A 25,109-nucleotide genomic window follows, 5' to 3' on the forward strand; every position below is an offset into this window, starting at 1 on the left:
GAGAATGAATGTGTGAAGCCACGGCAGGAACGTTCAAATCAGCTTAAGTGTGCAGCAGAGACCTGCAGACTAGCTGGGACGGTATCCTGGAAAATAAAATGCAAGCAGAGTACAGATGTTAGTTTTCAGGTTATACATGAAAGTCTTGATCATAGGGGTTTTTTTCCCCCATTTAATTTTGTGATGAAGGCAGATCCCAATTCAGCAGAGAGTGACCCTCTGTGGATGTCAGTGGGATTCACACACATACCCAAGTGCTTTGCTGAATTAGGGCCAATGGCACCCATGATATCGGTATGTGAGAACCCCCTACACCAGTAGGGGTGTAGTTGACTCATGAACCAAACCCCAGAAAGCTGGTATTAGAAACTGCAAAATTAGTTAACATTTTGTCTTGGCATCCACAGGCAGTGGAAGGCAGATATATGAGATTTTAAGCAAGGACTTTAAAGAGATTTTTAATTGCTTAATTTTTTTTAAACTTTTATGTCCTTGATTCCTTTTTACTCATGTATTTAAAACTAATAACAGTGTTATTTAAAATCATTTTCTCTTACACCAGAAGATATGAAGCTCTATGACATAAAACTAAAACAATTATTTCTCCCATTAGGAATTATTTCTTGATGAAAAAAGCAGTATGTCATGCTTAAAAGAAAAAAAGATACAGTTCTTCAAATCTTCATTCAGAATAGAGGAAGAACCCTCAGAAGTGAAGATCCATTGTACAGGCAGATCAATCTAAAATATAAGGTCAATGCACTTGTGTAGAATTTAAGGATTACTGTAGGGTCTGGATGTTTCCTTTTCTTAGTTTCGTGTTTGCTCATCTTTAAATAAAACAGACTAAAATTGATTGAATTTCCTTACATTTATGTAATTAATATATCCTCATTAGAAATCAATTAACTCTGATAATTCCCATTGGTGACATAGTTGATAAACTGAATGTCAATCAGTGTACTAAAAACAGTGAAATATAATTTCTTGCTGTTCCAAGTGATGATCAACTAATCAGCAGTAAATTTAATCAGAACATATCAACATCAATCAGTCATATTAGTGCTTGAAAGCTACAATAACAAGCTACATCTGACAAGTTATGGGTATTGAAACAATTGTAGCCCATGTGCACACTTAAGTATATGGTTTATACATACACGTGCAAGCAGTTTAAACATATAAGAATATAAAACTCCCATGAATGAAGTAGTTAGCCTTGTAAATGTCTGCTGCTTGAACAGCCTACAGTTTCTAAAATCTGTACTGTGCTTTACTGTTAATAGATCCAAGAGGGTCTTATAATCAATGCCAGCTTTTCTGTATGTCTGTACTGCCTGTTCAAATAGACAAGCTTTAATCTCTTCCCCCTTGCTGGTGGGCAGTAAGTAGGGAGAGAAATGGACCTAAGTGATAGATTTTCCTGGACTTCCCTTCCTTACTTAAACAGTAAGGAGGAGATAAACTGCATAACTGTATAGAGTCTGCCTACCACTGGAGACTAGATTTAAGATGCCCTTCTGGAGAAGAGCCTGGCAGGACTTTGTAGCAGGGACACTGGCAACAGTCAAAATGGCATCTAGGGGCAACTCCTAAATTTTTATTGGGCTTTTTTTCATTCCAGTCATGAAAATTCAAGCTATTTAATGAAGAACTTAATCTCAGGTATGTAGGATACATGGAAATTTATTCATTCCTCTGGTGTAAATACAGACTTCACTATTCAGGCTCTGACCTTTAAGATGCACATATTTGCAGTGTTTAATTCTGCACCACACATGTTCATGGTAATGATTCAAAATCTGAAGAAGCATTTTGAAGGGTATTTATTTGATATTAAGAGAAGCATTTTAATTTGTCTTCAAATAGACCACAAGTGTACATCAGAGGAGTGTACATCTGTTCGGGGTTAGTTTCTATGGCTGAATGAGTATTTTGTGATAAATAACCTATTTAATTGATTTAACCTTTCTCTGTTTGCATATTTTCGGAAGATACTTTAAAATTTTCTTGAATTAGGGGAAATTACTCTTCTGTAGGCTCTCTGAAGATCACCCATAGGTTGTTTACATTTGAAAGACTGACAATTCAAAATTAAAAATGTAAGATAATTCTGAACTTCACTTGCCACATATCATTATTTCTCTTCACAAATTAGGAGAGATTTCTCATGAAACTGCTCTGAGCTACAAGTTTAAATCCACTTTGTGAATAGTGCTGTTATTCTCAAATGTTCTTCAACACTCCTGCCTGTGAACTCATCTGCAAGAATAGTCACAGAAAGTAAATGGAAAGAAGACAAACAGCCAAGACACATTCACTGTTTCACTTGAGTGAATATTCTTAGAAAATATTTAGAAATATTGGCTCTGTTATTAGTTATATAAATATTCATACAAATCTGTCTATCAGATTGCCTCCCTGAAATTACTCAGGCTTTTTTAGGAACTTGGAGAGAAAAGTCTCTTAAAAATATATTTCTGCACATTTTCCAGAAGTATAATAGACTGGATATGGCCTTATAAATTACAGGCTTTCCCATACTCATCCAGTCATGGGGCCAAACTTTAATGGGATATTGGCTCAGCAAGGTTGGAGGAAGGGCAGCAGAATTTAGCCTGTGATTTATACTGCTTTCAGAAATTGCTCAGTGAAAAAAAAAATACAGTAGTGGTACTTAGGTAGTACTGTTGCATGTAATTTATTTTCTGCATAACCCACATGAAATTTAATAAGATATAAAAAAGTCACATTTTTGACTGAAGTCTTACATATTCTAGCTTTAGTGAAAATAACTACTGGCTTCTCAAATGAGTTGATCAAGTAAGGCAAAAAGTGGAAAACATCTATTCATTGAAATGTGCTTTATTTGGTTATTTTTATTTAAAAAAAAGGGAATCGCATTTCACAAAATACACTAACATATGATAGAAATTAGGAAATGTGCTGTAGTTGTGTTCTCAGTGGGGATGAAAAATGAGAATGTTCTGAGAGCCTAGGGAGATAGGGTTCACGCTCCAGAGCCAGGAGCTATATTAGTCTCCAGGATAAAAAGACTGATTTTCATTAAGGACAGTGGTACCCACTGCCTAAAAAAAAAAAAAAAATTAAAAAAACCTCTCTATATGTAGGAACTTGCTTTGTAGAATATCATAAGTTGGAACAATTACCATAGAGAAAACTTTAGTAAGCTACCAGTTTTGATAACTTTTCAATGGATTTTTATACACACTTGTGTGTGTTTGATGATCAGATACCAAGATAAGGTGGCAGTCAAACCCTGATGTAGCCAATTCTAACAAGTTTGTGGCAAATAAATGGAATTTGGTGAATAATATTGTTAATTGACTTACTGAGGTAAACCTAGAAGCAAAGCAAAACAAAAAGCAAAGCAGAGAGCTGCCTGCATCCACTGGGGATTACATCCAGCCTGCCACCCAAAGAAGAGCGGCAGCCTCAGAGGCTTTGCTGTGCACCTGAGGAATTTGGCATCATCTGCAGAAGAAAATTATACAAAATGTGCAATTATATATATAATTTTACTTAAGTCCAGTAGTAATTCTTCTTATGGAACATGTATGTTGATTACAGACCCAGGGACTATATAATAAAACTCAACCTAAGCCAAACCAAACAAATAAAATGCCTCAAATTTTAGTTACCAGCAATTCAGTAAAACTTGTTCCATGTAGCCACAGGGCTAATATGTTCCTGTTTTTCTCTGCAACCATAGCACAGCATCTGAGAGATGGGTTTACATTTGGAGCAAGGATGACTCAGATTAGACATTGAAACAGATTGCCTGGGGCATCTTCAGTGCTGGAGGTATGTAAGAAGGAATTAGATAAATATTTGTCAGAAATGCAATAGATATGGCTAATCCTGCCTTGGTGCAAGGGGCTGGACCCCCAGGAGCTTCCCAGACTTATGATTTAAAAGACAAAGCTATGTTTATAAAGCCAAAACTTTGGTCAAAGTTATAAGTTCAATAAACAATAATCAGAATATCTATGTTATTATTTGGCACCTAAAATTACTTTTAATAAAATTACTTTTAAATACAAAGACAAACACAGATTCTTTTCTTTTCCTTTTTTTTTTTTTTTTTGGAACAAGGATACCATTGCCTTATGCTCAGAGGTCTACACTAAACATTTAAAATTCCACTAAGGGTAAAATCTTTCCCTTTCATGCAGTGTTCTCAGAAATGAGGTCAGGCATTTCTCAATCCCTGGCAAGAAAACTTTCTGACTCATTACTCCACCACAATGCATCCAGAGTTTTCCCTTGAGTCCCAGTCAAATTGTTCAAATGTTTTGGAAAAATATATCTTTGACATCCCAAGAAAGGGAATATAGAAAAGATGTCTTCCTAGCATGAAAAGATTAGAGTCCTCTTAGATTTAAAGCAGAATGTCTTTCAGTTTCCAAGCCATTATTATTTATTAATTCATGCAATGGGTTTCACAAGCACTGAAGTACTTTATAGAATTACAAATTCTACTGTAAAAACACAGATGCAAAAGTCCCATTATTGCAGACACTGCTGACACGTGACCGGCTTTCTTGTAGGACCCAGATATTATCAGAAATCCCCACTAATTTGGCATGGAAATGACTGAGCTCCTCTTGCATGATTGCTGAGAAGTTCCAAATTCTGCAAAGCTTCTGGGCCCTGAGTTTAAGACATAAGGTGCTCACTTCAAGCCCTTTGAAGGTCTCTTGCATTTTCCTTAATGATTGAGCCTATATACTTGTGTCCTGAACCTAATGCAGCTCATCCAAGCCTGCCAGAGTACACAGCTTTCTGGGACATCTGGGGTCTTTTTCTGAGCCATTAAGCCTCACATTCCTTTTTTTTTTCCTTATGACTATCTGTGCGTGTCCATTGCAAAAACATGTTGATGCATTTCCACTCCATTCCTCCTTCCACACTCAGACTCTGGTAGGTTGGACAGGACCTCTAAAGGTCTTCTGGTCCGTGTTCAGAGTAGGTCCAACAATAAACCTTTCCTGCTATTTTTCCTGGGAGTCTGGCTTAAATATTAGCTTTGTCCACTTTGTCAATTTAATATTTTGTTGCTAATACCTTGTTTATATAAAATTCCTTAGAGACTTCTTGTGGACAGAAATGGACTAGTGCATCCCATGGTCGTAAGCATGCAGGTAATTTCTGTCTTTAGAGAGCCTATATACCCTGAGAATGACTCACACAAGAGGCATCAGAAAAAACAGTGTGAGGGCTCTGGGCTGGGGAGGGGGCAGAGCAGAGACAAAGGACAACATTGAGTTAATGTGGAATTCATATTTCTACATCGTGTATCCATCTCAAGCCAAGGGATAAAATGGGGTAAGAAAGGGCCATTCTCAGTGTGCTGGACATGGGAAGAGTTGAAATCTAACCCTTAATAAAATGGCAATACTAGAAAAAGTTGATAAATATGTAACATTTTTCCTTATTAAGAAAGCAGGTGAGATCTCCTGCCCTGTAAGGTGCTACAAAGCAGCTGTAATTCAAGACAAATAATAAGAAGATGATTTTCCTGAGAAGGAAAGCCCTTGTATGTGTACACAGTTGACCACCATCTTCCTTCTTCTGTCTCCTCTGAGTTGCTCCTATAAACTCTAACACTGACTTTGTTACTGTAAGAACAAGGCTAAAATGTTGTAGGGTTCCCAGGTGGTCCCAGACACCAGAGATACCTAAAGGATGGTGTTTCTGTTTAAGCTTGAAGCAAGTAAACGTATATACAAAATCAATTAGACTTAGATCAATTTGTGATCTTAAAAATGAAGAATTATGCTTTCACAATTAGGTGCTTTCGAGCCAAAATTAACAAGGCATAAATCAGAAGAAAACAGCGCTTTACTTCTTGCACAGGACTTTTCTTGGAGCTGGAGAACCTGAGGGCTGGAGGGCTTCAGAGTGGCTTAACAACATTTCATACCTCTATCCTCACACACTACAAAGACCAGCTCTTACACATGTACCCCTCTACTGCCACCTCTAGTAACTACAACATGCAATCTTGTCTGGAAATTTCGCTCTGACAAAAAGAAAGCTTTTCCACCCCATTTATTCCATACTGGAAAGCAGTAACAGAAAATCATTCATTTAGTGCGTGATTATATATCAAGGGCAAGTGGCAACTTGCTTTAGAGAAGGTGAGGTGTCATGCTAACACATTATATTCTAATATTAATAATTTGATTTAATATTTAACATTGTTTTTTGTGTTTAGATAAGAGTCCAGCAAGCTTTCTCAATCATCTCCCACACTTCATTTTCTGGAATATTGTGTGCCCTGTCCCTCACAGCACTTATTCACACATTAGGAAAATATTGACATGGTGTTGTTATCCTATTTGTGCAAAGGTCTCATCTGCTGCTGACATGTCTGTTTCTTTAATCAGCCGTAAGAGTGCCGATGTGTCGCACAATCAGTGACAGACATTTATGAGCTCGACCTGGTAGCTCTTCAGTATGCACAGCTCCCATTGACTGAAGTGGGAGTTTTATATGTTTAAGGGCAGTAGGATTAGAGCAGTTCCAGAAAATGATCCCTGCCTGCATTTGTGAGGACAAAGTGAAAGCTCTTGACTTTCAAACAGAGTTTCACTGGGACTCCCTTCACTACATTTTTCATCCCTTTTTGGCTTTATGTAGCCAATGATTATCCTAATTGAGAAAGGGCTCGACTTTTTTTTCATTCAGGGTGTGAGAAAAACTTTTTCTTTTTTTTTTTTTTTTTTTTTTTTTTCAGTGTAATATGCAGTGGTTCCTGGGAACTCAGCCTCTCCCACATTTCCAGGATCAGGCCCTAGTGATGTCATTTCAGGAAATCTCAAGATAAGAAAAACTGGCTTTCTGCCAGAAAAATGCGAAGCATAGATTTTGTTGCTTAGACCAAAAATATTAGGCCCACCCTCCAGAGCTTCCTGATCAGTTAAAGATGTGCCTCTTCAAAACACTTTTATCACAGAGTAGCATTAATGTTTCCCCCTATTTTACTGCTCTGCTTTTGTCATTAACAAAACCTGGCATATATTTGCTTTCTGAAAGAGATTTTTTTCTTTATTTAAAAAAGTGTAAAAATCTGCCCGTTAGCCCTCACTCACACAGAGCTGCAGCCCAGGCAGCCAAGCAGTTGTAATCCAGCCAGTAACTCACTGAGCTCCTGGGCAGACAGGTCAGACAAAGCTCTCTCTGTGAGCTGCGCTGGTGTCCTTCCTGAAGCAAGGCTTGTGGGAGAAAGCCACAAAACCAGGAGTATCGAGCTGTTACACACCTCAGCTGCTTCCCCTCCTTTTGCAAAAGAGATTGTTGTTATACTGGACACTGAAGAGGACAGTAGTGGTTGTTTGCTGGGCTCCCAGTGACTCTTATAGCTATTGAGAGTTTTCAGAAATTTGTATGAGAATGAAATCTCACCGATTTAATTCTATTCTCGTTTTGCTACCTCATGATAAATTCATGAACTGTGCCACAAGACAGACACATTACATGTTGTTTGTGTTAAAATGGCAGTGCTATTCCTCCCACCTTAGGCAATAAATTGAGGTGCTGAAGTTAAAAGCCTCATTTTCCACTTCTTATCTGAGCAATGGATTCAGGTAGATATCTCTGGGGGGAAATCCTTGGATTTTCAGGTGAGCTGAACTGGGTAATAGGAAAACCTCTCTCTTTTCCCTAACAAAGACAGTATCTCCTCCTAACTTATTTTTGGTGAGAGACTGAATACTTTAAGCTCTTCTCTCACATCCAGACCAGGTTCAGAAGTTTTGCAAGACTGAAGCAAACTAAGGGAGGAAACAGGGCAGATAAAAATGAAGGAGTGTCAAATAACAGGCTTGCATATACCATTTCAAACAAGGATTTTCTGGAGGCTGTATTTTATTTTTATGGGGTGTGTGTGTAATATAGACTTTGTTTAGCTTTTAAACTGCCAGTGAAAGGACAAAACAGGGAGCAACTTAAAATACACGTTCACTTGGGCTTGACTCACCTTCAGCACTCTTTTGGTGCTTTGTTACTACATTTTAAGAAGAAAAACTACCATAAGAATGATTTCAGGGCATAAAGCTTTGATTTGGAAGTGAAATTTCTCAAGGTTTCAGAATATGTGAAGTGAAAAATGTTCTTCTGCCTGTTGTGGAGGCGAGGAAAGAGGGCAGGTCAAATTTAAACCTCAGTTCTCTTCCCGTCCTGGCATAGTCAGGTATCTGCATTTTCATTTAGCCTTTTGAATGTCTATTCAGTTTCTCTCTTCTCTCCTGGGTATGGAAGGAATGGAAGGTTTGAGGGGGCAGAGGAATTTATTTCATTAATGAATGGAGAGGTTTTAATTTATTTTTCTGAAGTATCACAAAATTAGAAAATGAATGGAAGGAACTGTTATGACATCTTGTCATTCCTGCTCTGCCTTTCCTCCAGCTCCCATAGGCTCTACTGATGTGCAGCTATCTGCAGATCTGAAAGGTATGAATCATCTCACACATTGCCGAGGTGAAACCTGGCAACTATTTAACACCACCACTGCAACACTATGGAACATTTTAAGACAGGAAATTAAGAATACCTGAGCCAGCTAAAGCCACAGGGGGAAGTTTAGATGGACAGAATTTAATTACCCATTTTGGAATTTGGCCAGGACACCAAAACTTACACCTCAACCCTCTTGTAAAGTGCCATCAGATCTTTAATACTAACAAGTGGTCAAAACATCAGCTTTAGATCTACTCCAAATGAGAACAGTGCTAAAAGTCACCTAAGACCTGTTAAGGTATTTATTTCCTACTGACTGACAGGAAGGGTACAACATACTGATTCACATACAAACAAGCTAGAGCACAGTTAACAAAACATCTTTCCTAGCAGCACTAGAGGCTTTTCTTCCATAGACATAGCTTAATGTTTTTGGGAGGATTTTCTGTATTTTCAGAAATGCATCAAGTAAAAAAAAGACCCAACATATTTTATTATCTCGCCAGTCAAAATATCCTTGTGCTCCCCTTGCATAGCCCCCAAATATACTTCAGTGCTCAGCCTCTTGTTTATTGCCATTTGTAGCATGGAAAAGAGACATGCCATAGTGAATAGCAGTGTGTTGACTTTAAAGGGAGGATTAAAAGCCTGGAAGTCTACACTTTTTCAGTTCTCACATTATTTTTCTTAAGCAAGCTGTATACTATTTAATGTTTATTTGTGGTGATGATGAAAAATTCTTTCTGTGGGTTTTTTTTTCTAGAAGAGTAGGATTTCTACAAATCACCATTCTTGAAATTCCTTAGGCTGAGGAATTATGTCAGCCCTGAAAAGCATGAATTCATTATTCTCATCGTGTTACTCTGTTGACATAATTCCCTAACAGACTGGGACATGAGGTGTCCCATTTTGATACTTCAACCTACGGCCACTGCTTTTGCCTTCTCTAAATAGTAAACACTTCTGTGTCTGTGCTCCTGTTTTAAAAAATCCTTTGAGCAGAATATCTATATAAAAAGGAAAATCTGAGTTAGCTGTGGTCCACCAGCAATTTATCAAGTAGTATTAGTTATGTCTGTGGGATATTTTTCATTATCTGAGGATTATTAATAGAGGCTCTATATACATAGTGAATATTCCTTGACTAATAATTGAGATAATATCGATATGAAGCCTAGTTTCATTAACACCTTAGTAAAGAGACTATGATGTGAAGGTGCTTTTCCCCCCTCCAATTTGTAATCAAAAGTTACTTAATAGTAAAATCAGTCTTTACTTATAACTGAGGTTGTGGACTTTGGGAGTTGGCAGAGCCAGCTGCTGGGCTGCTGGGAGCCAGACTCTTTTTGATCTTCATATTGAATGGTTTCCTTTGATCACCTAGACAATAGATCATAAAAGAACAGAGCTTTTACCCATATCTCCCTAAATTTGCAGGTAAATAATGAGATGGTCTGAACTGAGGCTGGAGTGTAAGATTTTTAACAAACAATTCTCCCCTTTGAAGTAGACTTAGTAAAATTAGCATATAAATGAGCAATGCTGCTACATAAGGACATGTGGCTGAAGAAAAGGGATAATTGGACTGAGGGGGTTAGTTTCTAAATGAGGTCTTTTGCTGAATGACCGGCAGTTAAACTACAGGTGTGTTCGTTTTGTGAGTTGAAGATGAGAATTGAACAATGGGCTTTACTTAAGTTGGGGACTGTGGCCGGTGTGGGAGAGGACTGGAGCTTTGTAGCTGGCCTGGAAAGTGCAAAGCCAGGTGTGAGGCAGGGCAGATACAGACCATGCCTCTGTGGGAAGAGGCATTCTAATCGGTGCTGTGAAGTCAGGCTGTGGTCCCTTACACTGGCATTCTCCTCTGTCATCCCCAAGTATGCAATGCTATGTGATATGATCCTCCATAAATATCCTCAGAGCTCCCTTTGCTGTGCCTGTGAGGAAGAACCATTATGCTGAAATATCTGTACCAGTGGCTGCTGACAGGAGCTGCATAAGCTGAACTCACCTAACTCAAAAAGCCAGAACAAGGATTTAGTGTGGTAGCAGCAAGTTAACATTGGGATTTTTGAGCCTCACAGCTTTTCATTTCACCAGAATCAGTGGAATTGCCTACCCCAGTGGGAAACTGCCACCTTGTTACAGGCTGCCTTGGACTGTCTCCTCTCTGCATGGCTGGGACAGCCTCCCTGGCACCAAAATGACCTTTTCCTTCCATAGCAAGGACACATGCCTGGAGCTCTCTCAGTAGTGCTACTTCCTAATATACTAACTGAAAAGAAGGTTAAATTAAGTACAAGGGTTTTGAGTCAGCGTTCAACAAAAGTTTCTCAGTGTGTTTGAAAGAATCACACTCAGTCCACTTGCTCCTTTAATCAATTTAATAAAAATCAAACTTGAGACTGACAGGGGACAGTACATGGAAGAGACCATGATCCCAGTGGCACCTAAATAGCAAGCAGGATAGTTCATTCCGTGTGGTACAAAAACCAAGCCCAAATTCCCCCTGTGACTGGCTTTGAGGAAAGATATGGGCTAAGTTTCTGTGGAGACCATGAGCATATTCTGGAGCTACTCACTGGCTGTCCTCTGGCCCAGATACTCCTGAGATCACCTTTGCCCTTCGACAGGAGATGGGATCAGCCCCTCTTCAGTGGATCAGCCCTCTTGTGACATGGAAGGCTGAATCCAGTTCTTTTAGATTTTAAGTGAGTGTTAAGGGCAGCATTTTTTCAAAGATATAAATGACATTTCAGTCTCTTGTGAATGTATCCTGAAAAAAGAGTTTCTGTACATCAGATTTTCCCTCATCATAATACTCCTTTCCTGCCCTTGGAGACCTGTGAGGACAGGACTTTGTCCTACTAGTGAGTGCAGCATCCTTCTGAAATCTTTGACTTGCAGCTGGAACTCTGTCGGAAGCTTTTTCAGGAGGTGAAGGTGACCACAGTGGGCTGCAGCAGCCAGCTGTGCTGGGAATAGCCAGGTACCTGCTCTAACATGGATGACTGAACCAAGAGGGGGCTTTGGGGAGGTTTTTTTGGAGGTACTTGAACTTGAGGCTGAATTTGGACAAGGAGAGTTTACTGTAGAGCTCTAGAAAGATAGGTGTGGGATGGCAGTGGCTGGGAGCTCTCCAGCTGGGACCTGGGCATGTTCATGAAGCAGACCAAGGGATGAGGAAGGTTGTAGTGAATGGGTTTAGAAACAGGAGCTTTGTCACAGGAGAGGCGGGGCAAGGGCTGGGGGGGGAGGGCAATGGGCAACAAAGGAAATGGATTTATTGAACACCTCTGACTTAGATGTTGTGTTTGGGGCAATCCTCTGTCCCATTTTTCTCCTCCCTGCCTGGGTTGTTCTTTATATCTTTTTTTGTTTTTGTTTGGTTTTTTTTGTTTGTTTTTTTGTTTGTTTGCTTGTTTGTTTGGGTTTTGGTTTGGTTTGGTTTGGTTTGGTTTTGCTGCTGGCAACAGGAGTAGTCTGGCCCAACTAAACAGAGCTGATTTGTTCCAGAAAAATTGATATGAACTTTTCCTGCTCTTCTGAAATCTTTCTGTCCTCACCTCTTATATTTATTAGTGTTAGTTCAAAGTGATTCACCAAAAGTTGACCTGAATTCTCAAACTAGTTTTTTTTCTGGCAAATAAACTCTTCACTAAAAACATATGTGCCCATCACTACACTAAATGCATGCAATCTATTTACTTGCTGTTTGGCTGATGGCTGGCCCCTTCCCAGCAGCACAGAGAAGATGGAAGGCATTAAGAAAAGCCCTGAATATTGCCGGCTGAATAGTCTGCAAAAAAAGGATAGGGATGATAGGAATGAAATCCTATCACTGTTAAGAGGCACTTGGAAGATTTTGCTAAAATTTCTATTAAAAAAAAATCAAATGGAAATCCCACAAATAAAAACCATGCGCAGCAGTTTGAAACCAAACTAGTGTGGCACCATAAATACGTGGGAATTAAAAAAAAAAATAAAAAAAGGACCATAATTGTAGGCAATGCACTTTAGTGGCTCAGCTCAGTATGGCATAGCCTCAAAAATGCATTTCAGAACTGATCTCTTCATCACATGGGGGAAAGGGGCTGACAGAGCTGCAAGCACAGAGGCACAGCATCTGCTAAGACTTTACTGCCTGGCCACTGTTCTAGCACACTTGCCATCACTGCTAAGCCTGTGAACATGGTGGGGCTGAAGACAGCCTTGGACTGATGGGTCACTCTGAAGACTGCAGGCAGAAAGGCTGGGTAACGGGATCACCTTTGTGAGAGCAGAAAGGTGGCAGAGAAGCTGAATGTGGAGCTGGTGTTCAGCAGCCCTGTCGGTAGAAGATGTAGGGGCTCTTGATGAAGTTACGTGGTCAGTTCAAAATCTTTTCAGTTGTAAAACAGAGGGTGAGGAGGCAGAGTCTCTTCAAAAAGGAACTGAACAATTGTCCTGGTTTTGACTGAGAAAGAGTTAACTTTCTTCAGCTGGTACAGTGCTGTGGCTTGGATTTTGTGTGAGAATAATGTTGACAACACACTGATGTTTTGGCTGTTGCTCAGTGGTACTTACTGTAAATCAAGGACTTTTCAGTGTCTCATGCTCTGCCAGTGAGCAGGTGCACAAGAAGCCATGAGGGAGCATAGCCAGGAGAGCTGACCCGAACTGGCCAAAGGACTGTTCCATTCCATAGAATGTTCAGTATACAAACTGAGGGGAGCTGGCTGGGATGGGCCAACTGCTGCTCAGGGTTGGACTGGGTATCAGTCAGTGGGTGGTGAGAAATTGTTGTGTGCCTCACCTGTTTCTCTTGAGTTTTATTCCTCTCCCTCTCTCATTTTCATTACAATTATTATTTTTGTTATTATTATCACTAGTATAATTATATTTTACCTTGTTTTAATTATTAAACTGTTCTTATCTCAACTCATGAGTTTTACTTTTTTCCCCCTGATTCTCCTCCCCATCCCACCAGAGAGGGGGTGGGTGTTTGGGGGAGTGTTTAGTGTGAGCAAGGAGCTATGTGGTATTTAGTTGCCAGCTGGGGTTAAACCACAACAACTGTGCAATGCCAATAGTTTGATTGGAGACACCAGCAAGAATTGTATAAGGGTCTCCTTATTGGCTAATGCAGTAGCATTACTAAAAGGGTATATATCCTCTAAATGCATTCCCCAGCAGAAAGGGCAGGCTGCTGGCTCCAGCAGGTAACAGTGCAGAAGGGAGATTTTCCATTGAGGAGGTTGTGAGGTGTTGTATTCAGGTTTAAAGCAGGTGACACCTGCTCTTGGGGCTTCCATAGAACTGAAAATGCATATCTCAAAGGTTGATGAAGAGTGGAACAGAAAAAGGCCTTTTTTTTCCATATGGGGGATCCTTTTGGTGGCATAGGGAAGGAAATATTTCACTAGGAAATAGGAATAGTCATCAAGGAAAGATGTAGAAAACAGAAAAATTACAGGATGAAATAGGCTGAGTAGCAAAACAACTGGGGGGTTGAAAAATTACCAGAAAAGCGATATTCTCAAGAGTGCAAGCAATAGCACAAGCTCCACTGAAAATGAGGTTAGTTTTGGAAATTAACATCACATCTGTCTAGTTCCAATAATCCTTGTCCATTTTAAAATGGAGCTCATGCCACAAGATATCTGCTATAAATAATCAAATACATTATAACCTGGACATATCCTCTACATCAAATAATCCTACCATAAAAACTGAGAATAAAGGAATTTTCTGGATAACTAGCACTTAAGAAATTGTTCCCTGGTGGGTTATTTGCAGCCTATTCTCTACTTCAGTAGGAGTTTATGTTGAATAACTCACAGCTGTGGAAATACCTGCACAATGGAATTTAATACTGCTAATAAAGGGATCCAAATTGGCACAGCTTCACTCAAGACACACTAATGTTAAGATATACAAGTGTCTTGGGTCATGTAAAAGGCTGAGTGGCTTCAGTGCAGAACTGTGGATGCTCATGTGGAGGGGTGGTACCCACTGCTGAAGGATGGGATGCTGCAGTGAGTGAACAAGGCAGCCCCGCGCTGTCCTGGAGCTTCATCGAGGCACTGCTGGTTTCCTGTGAGGGACCATGAATGTGCCATGAGGCCAGATCAGCTCTGAAGCCTTTTGTCTTTGTACAGGAAGTGGGATTGTCATCATAGTCCTTTTGAGGGAATTATAGGAAACTCTGTTTTTTGGGAACTGCTGCACTGTATACACAGAGAGTGCCATAAAGCCACCCATGTACACAGTGGCCACATTCCAGTCAGGGGTAATCCATTCTGGTCACATTTAAGGGACCAGCTGCCATAAGAACATCCCAAGATGAGCCCTTGTAACTGGAAAGCCAGAGCTGACAACTCTGTATGCCTCTTTTAATTTTTCTTTTTTTTTTTTTTTGACTCTCCTAGATTAGTCTATTTTCAAATATTGAAGGGAACTGGGGAAGGGAGGAGAGGAGAAAGATGGAATAACTGATGTTTTGGATGATCTACATCATTCATATGTCCTTCAACTATCTCTCTGCAACATTTACAAGCATATTTCTGTAGAGAGTTGGGCAGGACACAACCTGTGTAATTCACTCTGCAGCATCATAGGTTAGTCAAAAGCCTTGAGAAGGGAACCTCATCAGCCCACCCCTGGCTAGATCAGAGCTGCTTGTATTTGATATTTTACTTCCAGCTCAAGAAATTTTTAACTGTTTGTTTTAAACTTAAAACAAATTTGTGGTACTTGTAGTTTCATGCAAATCACATCTGGAAAGAAAATTATCAAAGTACAAGTTAAAATTTCAATACCTAGAAGAAACCAAAAGAATAAAAGGCATTCAAACCAAACAAAACACTTTTGGTTGAATAAAAAAAAATAAAGAATTATGATTTTGAGGAATCATTACTTCTATACATATATTCTGGGTGTTTCACAGCAGCCTGCAGTTGTATAGGCAGATATTTGGCAGTGATAGTCAACCACAAACCTTCCCTCAAGAAAGGCCCTGATCTGGAGGAGATTGCAGGGTACTCGGATGGAGGGTGAAGTACTGGTAAGGGTATAACAGTCTCAGAAAAGCTATGACTGCAGCCAGGGTTTTAATGTGACAAAATGACTCCCCTGGTTTCAAGGTAGAGATGTCCCTGTGTTTTCTTTCTTCTACCTTAAAGGATATATCAAATTAATCTGCCTGTTAATCAGCTAAAGGAGATTGTTGCAATTAAAAAACAAGAACAGTTTCTGGCACTAACCTGCATGGTCACAGGTGATTAAACAATAAAACAAATTAATAAAATTAATAAAATATAAAATAAGATCAATTTTCCATTTTCCCTTCTGAGTCTTGACCTTGCAGCTACATGTCTGCCCTGGTACGGGGAAGTACCTGCATGAGGCTCATCCCTAGAAGTTTGCTTTCATTACTGATTGCAGTTTTCTTACCCAATACATTGAGTTTTCTTGGAAACTGCTGTCTTGTAGATTGCTGCTTTCGGAAGCATCAGACTGTTCGAAGGCAATTAGTACACAGACCATCCTTCCTTTCCCAACAGTTCCCCTCCCTGCTTGAGAACTGGCCATGTCATGGGTCTCACAGCAAAATCATAGGACTTGACAACTCTCTTTCCATTTTAAAAGCCCATATCCCACTATTACATGGTCTTGAGCTCAAAAATGTTGCCTCCCTGCAGAGTGCCACTGTTCAGTTCCTCATTATAAACTGGCCATTAGTATTTTTTCTTCCCTCTCAGGAATGCAGCTGGCATCTACAGAAAAGCCAAATCCTGCTGCGTGAAATTTGTGAGTTAGGCCCTTCTCAAGGAAATTCTGACTTAAAAAAAGGGAGTATATTTAAAAATAATACATTTTCTGGGAGAAAAAAGGCTGATATAGGCTATATTTTTTGAGCTCTAAGGCTGAAACAGCAGCAAAACTTGGAAGTTTGCTAAACAAAGTCAACTTGAAAGTCCTTGTCCCTGTTGACACAAAGGCCAGCAGCAGAGATAGCTGTGGTATGTAAAAATGAAATTGCATTACTCCTACACAGCTCAGAAACCACAATAAAGGTTCTTGATTGCTGTCCAGAGTCCTTAGCAATATGCCCAGCTCCTGGAGCACTTCCCACCTGATTCACACTGGAGGAGCTGGTGGTCTAAGCACAGATACAGACATAGAGCTGCTGACAAACACGAATGAAAAGATAGCTGTCTCAGTTGTTCACCCTTTGTTATCACCCTTTGGAACATGAGTTTAACCTGAAGGGGAGATTTCAAAGAAAACAGCTGAAAATTTCTTTTCAGACTGGAGTTTGCAGTTAAAGACAGGCAGAAGCCCCAGTATCGATCACAGTTCCTAAATTTCACACCTTCTGTCTGCTGAATTTGAGCTCTCTTGGCAAGCTGGGAGCAAACCACCTTGGTTTTGATGGGTTTGTCTGTGTGGAGCACACACAGGTCCTGCATTCTGTATTACACATGGCCAGAAGATGGAAAGTTAAAAACTTTGTGCAAAATGACAAACAAATTTTCATAAGATATCAAAGACTGATGGAAGAAAATAGAATGGAAAACCCCCCAGCATCTGAAAGCACCAAACACCAGTTCTTAAAAGCTTTTTCAGTAGTCAGACCCCCCAAGAGACCACTCAGGGAGGATAAAACTTCATGTGATGAAATTAGAGTTGCAGTTGAATGTGATAAGACGTGTTAAATGCCTGCTTCGTATCAAACATTTGCTAAAATGTCTCCTAATGCACATACAAAAGAGACGCTAACCTTATATATTACAACTGTTCAATATGAAATTATACACAGCATCTCTGATGAATTCGGAGTTGTTGAGACAGAGCTATTAATTAAACTGGGCTGATATACAACTTGAGGATCTCCACAGATCAGGTAGAATTTCTTTTAGCATGGTATAAAGTACACAGTCTGAGAAATGCTCTGCATGTCACCTTCCAACTGGTAAGATATTGGACACCTGAGAAGTGTTTCTGTCACAGGGCACTGTACAAAGTGAAAAAAAAAAAAAAAAAAAAATTGGACTCCAGCTATGAGCACTGACCTAAAGGATCATGAATTTGGGTGTCCAGCAGGCATGGAGGCACACTGTGTGGGCATTTATCTGCTTCAGCTGAAACACGTTCCCTTGCTAATGTGCGATAACCTGAATTATCAGGGATGGATTTAGTATCTTATCCAAACTGAAGCTTACCAGTCTCATCCTGCCTCCTATAAAATTGATGGAAACACAGTTGGGAATTTCTTGGGGAGCTGGAGTGCTTGTGCTCTGTTGTGGTTGAATGCTTTTTATAACATTTTTGATTCTGTATGCACGAGTGTATTATTTTCTGATGTCATCTTTAGTGCATAATGGTGTTTTAAAATGTGCTTATGAATTAAGACTTCCCATAGACCCTTTAAAATTATTTCTTGATGTGAGGGATAGTTCTTTTATTTTGGAAGTGATTCACAGGGTCAGGGAAGAAATGCTTTTACGGTTAAATTGCTCCATCACTGTTCCCAATAAAGCCTCTCCCTTTGAAAGAACTGATACTAGTTGCTGTCAAAATAACATGGTAAATTAGAACAGATTTTAATACTCTGAACATTGAGTGGAAATTCATATTTTCTCATGAAATGTACCAACATGGTCCATAAATTTAGAGACTTCCATAAGTGACTTTCTATCTAAAGGTACCATCTGCCATTCTGAAATGCTAGGGTACCACCAGGCTTCCTAATAGAACATAATGGTATGTTGGAATAACAGCAGTTCTATGGGATGTTAAATATTCAGTAGCTTCTCTTACATAGTAGAAGATTCAGGCCTTAGCCTTGTATAAAAATATGCTGTCAAAAAGCTAGAAAAAACATACAAATCATCCAGTCCTACACAATAAAACCAGCTGCTGGGGTTACGTGTGCCCCAGGGCAGCTTTAATTTGGACATGCAATATATCACCATAGGGCTACTTGATCAGAGTTGCAGTCTCAGGAAATATTTTCAGGACTATTCAATTTCCATTAGCAGTTTCTCCAGGATATGTTAGACACAAACTGGGTTTCCTTCAGTATCAATCATTCATGTTTTCTCTTTCATCCTGTCTTTGCTAAAATGGGATTTTCATGGAGGCTGTGAAATTGCAAAATTTAGTCTGTTCTATCATTTAGACTCCGTTAATGGTGTTTTGCAGCAACAGCTGGGTAAGGAGCCTCTCTCCACCCTGGTGCTAGAGAACACCCAATGATGTCCAGTATTTTCCTTTCCCTTTGGTAGTTTCCTTCCCCTCTGGCCCCTGTGTGTTTCTGCACACTTTCAGACAGATCATCCTTGGTAGCTCTCTGGGACGGGGCACTTCTTGCTTTGTCCGCCAAGGATCCAAGTTGGTTACACTTTGCAAATGTGTGATAGCAGTACCTTCTCCAGGACCAAGGTTAAAAATGAGTCACAACTTTCACAGAGGCCTGTGATGCTGCAAGCATGCAAATACTAGTTATACCTCCCAAGGTCCCTTCCAAACCGAATTATCCTACTACATTATTACATTCATACATATCAATGCATAGATGATGAAACCTGAGGACACCTTTCTGAAAAGACTACAAAGCTGCAAATACTGCTTATTTTTGCTTGTTGTGGAAAGAGAGAAAGAAGGAGATTGAAGAACTGAAATGTTCTCACGAGGGGCAGCCAGTGAGACCAGCTGATGACTCATGTGAGTTGGAAGTTCCCTGAGAAGGGGACTTTGCTGAACAAAGATCCACAAAAAATATTAATCCCCAAACAAAGCAATTCAAAGAACAATCAAAACCCACCAGTGCTTATGATTCTTGCAGGGTTCAAGTCCTTTGTAACAGCAACCAGCTTGGTTATCAGTGTTCATATTCAGTCACTTTACTAATTATGTGATCTGCTTTTCCAAGTAAACTGGAATTTCCTCCCTCTGATTTGTGAGGGCACTTCTCAGAGCCAGTATTTCCCTCCATTTAGCTAAAACAAACAAGAGCTTTCTCTTTGAAAGTATTTCAACATCATGAGATAAGTTTCCTTCCTCCTTTTAATAGCTGCAGGGCTCCCCAGAGGGAAGTATCAACAACATTATTCCCTTCCAAATTCTAAGAGAGATACAATGTTCTGGTAGGTGTTGGGATTAGATTACAGTAAAATTAATTATTGGTTTTAAGCTTTCACTCTTCAGGCTGCAACCTGAGCTCTCACAGACCTGTTACCATACCTGTACCAGGTTACACCTGTGGTGTTTATTCGCCTTTCCCACTGCTCTGTGCCAGACACTCATGGAGCACACAGAAGCCACAGTGTCATTTAATTGCAAGCCCCAACCAAAAGCCACAAAATCCATTAGTTCATGTGATCACTGTACTTTAATCCTATACCTGTTGGGGAGTGTTCCTGAGGACAGGACACGAGCACTTGGGATTAGAAACAGGATCACAGGCTCTTTCTTGATGAGTTTACCATGTCATTTGAAATAGGGTAAGAAAAGCCAATGCAGCAGCTCAGAGAACAAAGGAAGGAGCAGTGAGGAGACTGCATGTCCAGCTGCTGTACATCTCGACCTGATTCCTTGAGCTGGCCCATTTTGGACATTTCTTTTATGAATAAATAAGCGAATAAATAAAATTAGCTAGCTCCATCTGTTATTCACCCTAACCACAACAGGGTGGATTGATAGCTTGTAGACGAGGTTTTTGAGGAGATATGGAGAAAGTGTCCTTCCAGATTAATTCAAGGACAGGACTCCAAGGAGTCTGTTGCCCATTTTTCAAGCGATCCTATGTTTATTTACTGAAACAACAGGAGTAATATGACATCATAAATCTTTTAAAAATTGAAATAGTAGTGCCAGTCTTGAAAGATTAATAATAAGGAACGCCTTTTAGAGTGTGCTTGTGGAAATGTAACATGAATGATTAGTGGTGTTGAACGTTAGAATTACAGTGTATAATTGTAATGTTATAGCAGTTATATAGGAGCCAGAGATTCCTTAATGGAATACATTGTGAATTTAATTATTTACATGGAAAAATCAGGACTGATATAGTCACTGAATGATAGACCTACAGTTTCCTACATTCTGCAAGTGTCACGAAGGAGCAGCATTGCTATCCACGTTTGTTATTTAGATAGATTTAAATTCTACCCTACAACTGATATCCTTTGTGCTCTAGAGCCTGGAGTGTCTTTTAGGCTATCTTCCTGCAAGGCATACCATAGGTGCCAAAATTCATTGAACAAGGATTTTGATTACAGGAGCATGGACCCACGTCAGGGGCTGAGGTTGGTTCCTGGGGCAGAGAGGGAGCTGTCTTGCTAAGAAACAAGTGGCCACACAGGGTGCTTTGCCCTCTATTCCTTCTGCACTGGTCACTTCAAAACTCTTTGGTGGCATCACATCTAGCAAAAGCATGATTAAAAAATATCTATATATTTTTGGGATATATAGATTTCCCTAGACTGACTTCAGGGTGTATGTACAGCCACTCAAAAAACCCCCCTAGAAGTTCTTCAGCTGTTTTTATAATGTCAGTAATATTAAAAATACAGTTTCAGGCAAGAGCAAAACATCACTCCCGTGCAGAAAAGGCAGGATTGTGTAGACTCAGTATCTCTGTGTCGGCAGCTCTCCCTGTCTTTGCCACTCGCAGGGTGCACCTTGCAGGGCTTCCCAGCTGCCCCGGGACGCAGGCGTGTCCCTCTGTGCCTCCCGGCTCAGCCGAGGGGCTTTCCGGGCTGGGCTGTGCTCAGAGCAGCGGCACCACTCCGGGGGTTTTGCTTGCTCGGTGAACAATGGATATGTTAGCAAAGGGAAGAAAGACGGAGAATTTTTGAAATCCTCTCAGCCCCAGTTGAGGGACTCATCATACAGCTATCAGACAGGATTCAGCAGAGTGGAAATCCCTGTTCTGATAAGCCCCAGCCCTGGAAGGCGAGGGATGCAAAGTTCAGGATGGAGGTGTGCTGGCTGGATGCCCTGCACTCCCTCACACTTGGCTTTCCCAGCTGTAACCCACCCCTGATGTTGCACATCGTTATTGTTAAAAAAGATCATCTAACCAAATCGAGCTGTAAATGATTCACACCCAAGTACAGACTTTCCCTTTTGCTGGAAAAAGACTGAAATTCAGTGAAAGTCTATTTTCAAAAATTCTTGGTGTGTGATCCTGTCTTGGTGTGTGATCCTGCACACAGGCATGTATGTTTTGCATGCAAGGAACTGTAAATGCACTGTATAAGAGCACGTTTGTTAACACAGTTTATTGGCACACTTATTGGCAAAGCATACATAAAATACAGTTGTATTATATAACACACTGACTCACTGTGTCTTTACATAATGAGTTGAACATATTAATATGTAAATGAAAAAAATTAGTTTCTTTTATAAAGTTTCACATAAATACACCGGAATTAAAAAAAAAAAGTAAAAGAAAAAATGAGGGCTTTACAAAAATATTATACAAGAAATATACTATGAAAAGAAATAACAACAAAGCCAACTCAGATACAATAATAAAAACACAAAAGTTTTAGATTTATTAAGCTGCCCACAAAGTTAATGGATTACATGGCTTTAAAATATCTGGATCGACAGCAATTTTACAAAGCATAAACTCTCATAGGACTGGGTGTCTTTTTCCACATAAAAATATTTCTCATGTCTTTGATGAAAAAAAGACATTTCTTGTTTCAGTATTTTTATTAAATGATGGATAGAGTATCTACTGGCATCAGCTAAATGTAAATTAAAAATGCTGGATCCTTTATATGATTAACTGATGGAAGAAAAGTTAAAGAAAGAACAAAAGTTACTTTAAATTACTTTTCCTTAAAAGCTGATCTTTTTCTGAAACAAGAAATTTCAGGTGCAAGTTGAAAAGCAGAAAATATATTACAATTGTAAAAAGTTTTACATAGTTACGTTAATGAGATCCTGAGCACTGATGACTTTAAAATATGGCCATTGTTTGATGAGGAAAAAAACAACCCCTTCCAATAAAACGCACTGTCAGAAATTTTTCATGAGATGCTGTATCTTTTCCAATTATTTTAATCGAGGTCAGTGCCAGTATCATGTTGTATGAGAATGCTTCCAAGGTATGTATATGGAAGCTTATACAAGAGTTTTCCCTAATGAAAAAAAATTGGATAGCTTTAGTTTAGAAATAGATACTTTATAATTTGAAAGGTGTTTCTTTTAAATTTTATTTTGAAGAATGCTGTGAAACAGTAATTAATAACCCACTGACATATATTGCAGTGGGCATGGCTGCAGGTTAACCTATTGGGAAGCTTGTGGTGTGGGGTTTTCAGATTTTGTCTCCTGGTTAGCAGGAGGTTTGCTGTTCCATGGGCTGTTATTTCCCAGTGCAGGTGAATTGTTGAAATCTTCTTCATCATCCATGCCATTTGCTGCATCATACTGTGTATTCTCTAATCTAGTGATAAGCCTTTCGTCTTCATCCCCAAATTCGCCTCCCATCAGAGTTGGTTCTCCTACCACCATCACATCCTGTGAACAGCACCCAATATTTGTTATATGGAAACCTTGAGAGAGAAAAAATCAACTTAAAAAAATTATGTTAGAGAATTTGCATCGCTTAACTTTGTGATATTTGAACAACAGAGTTAAAAGTTCCCACATAGTAGGAAGCAGGAGACAGGCTTACACTTTATTTCTAATTAAATGAAAAGCTATAACACATCTCTCTAGCTGCATGCTCACGGCTCTGGATCTCAGAACCCCCAGAACTGAAAAGCAGGTAGACTGAAAAATGTGCCTGCTTTTAAGCAAACAAACAGGCTATGAAACTGCTTTTAAACTCCTCCTTGAAATATTTAGCCTTTATCCAGTAATTTTTTCCTGAACCATTTTCTTTGGAAAGGCACCAGGGTGCATCTCAGTTGGAACTTTGCGATATGTGTATTTTAGACGTAGTTTAAAAGTAACTGCATTTCTTATCCTCAGACTTCTCAAACATGGAACACAACACTAATAAAGATGGTAACTCTCTAATCCATAGCCAGCCAAGCCCTTTTACGCATCTAATATACTTGACATTCTGCTACTTAATTATGGTAATTAATTTAGGTAAAGTTTTCGATAAAAACAATGTTCACACTGATTTGACAATTTGCATAGCTAATTAAGTCATTAGCAAAAACCTGCTGATTGCCAACAAGCCCTGAATTTACCATCTGTTATTTCATGGTGCCTGTCACCTAACTCCATGTAGGCAACCCTGCCGCCAATCTGTGCAGTAAGAGGACCAATCTGTCCAGCTGGTACCGTAAAAGCAAGATGAAGAGTGCTAATTATAATTACACTGATGAAGCTAGTAGTCATCAGAAACTGAAGCATGCAAGAAAGACAGAATTCATCTAATCACTGCTTTAAGTACAAATTGTCCTTCCATGAAAACAAGTAAACCGCCTACTGTACTCCAGTGCATCACAGATTTGCTGCAAAAAACCTAAGCAGCATGGGATAGAAAGGTGCAAACTTGAGATTGGAAAGCAAAGGTGCAAAGCCAGAGAGCTCTCTTGTTCCCTCTGTTCAACAGAGAATCAGGCTGCTGTGCTAACTGCTAAAGAAATATGTGGGATGCATCTTTTCATGCAGCTCAGGTGTCAGGGCATCAGCTAGTGCTTGGTAAAAGTGCAGTAATTCCAGATGTCTAGCTTCATTCCTGCTGATTTAACAAGCTCTTCCAAGAATCCTAGTAAACAACAGATTCATATTTTAAAGGATCTGGTTCTCCTTTTGAATGTAAAAGCATTTGTAAAAAGCAAACAGAAGACACGTTTGCATTTAATAAGTTTTCTTTTTAATCAGATGTGTACTTCCTTCACCACAAAACAACACAAATTATTGCCTTTAAGTGTTTATACTATTTTTTGATATCCCTCAACAAAGGCTGGCATGATACAGAAGAATTTTTGTATCACATTTTCAGCCTATGCTATGTAAAATATTTTTGAGTATATGGAAACTGTTACATGATTTCTTCTTCACTTTGTCTATATTTTGTTACTCCATATATCCATAAAATATTTGGTTAAATAAAACTCACACACAACTTTAAGACATAGAAGTTTTAAAGACAAAGGTGTTCATAAGCAAAAGTTTTTTCTAATTTATTCCATCTCTCTAAACAATAGACAATATATAGTGTGCACTGCTGAACCAGACCTGACCCCATTGTATTGCGAGAGCATTAATGACAAGAGAGACCTGGCAGAGGACAGCAGGTTGGGTTTGAGGTGTGCAGTGTGATATGGCAGGCAAAAAGACCAGAGTGGCTGAAACACAGAATCACTGACCGAGGTGGCAACAGTTCCCTTTACTTCAATGTTCTTGAGTACGGGCCTCAAGTTCTCCCTGCTGCCACACCAGCAAGAGGTCAGTGACTTGGATGAGACTTAGAGAAGCATATCAAAAATCACCGTGGGGCTAGAACAGCTGGCTGGGGAGGCCACATGAAAGAATTAAATATGTGTTACATCCACCAAATGATTGGGAGGGGTAAATATGCTTAACAACTGCAAGTGCTGAAAGGAAGATGATCACTTTAGGCCAATCTGAGGAGATGTAAACTAGGGTACTAAGAT

The 25,109-nt window shown here is 39.5% G+C and overlaps 1 protein-coding gene across 10 annotated transcripts in view; it reads right to left on the bottom strand.

Annotated features, from left to right (window-relative positions):
• Positions 1–21,736: 21,736 nt before the first annotated feature.
• Positions 21,737–25,109, bottom strand: part of LDB2 (LIM domain binding 2) — a 219,246-nt gene continuing 215,873 nt past the window's right edge. For 8 of the 10 annotated variants that reach the window (XM_018067710.2, XM_008930341.3, XM_018067693.2 and 5 more), the window contains one exon: positions 21,737–23,010. In XM_018067710.2, coding sequence (XP_017923199.1) covers positions 22,780–23,010 — 231 coding nt within the window. In that variant the 3' untranslated portion in view covers positions 21,737–22,779. Of the gene's footprint in view, positions 23,046–25,109 lie in introns of all 10 variants that reach the window. The other 2 variants (XM_018067717.2, XM_018067730.2) reach the window with 2 other exon arrangements.

Source organism: Manacus vitellinus, unplaced genomic scaffold (genome assembly GCF_001715985.3).
Source record: "Manacus vitellinus isolate BGI_N305 unplaced genomic scaffold, ASM171598v3 scaffold_0_pilon, whole genome shotgun sequence".
Classification (NCBI taxonomy): domain Eukaryota; kingdom Metazoa; phylum Chordata; class Aves; order Passeriformes; family Pipridae; genus Manacus; species Manacus vitellinus.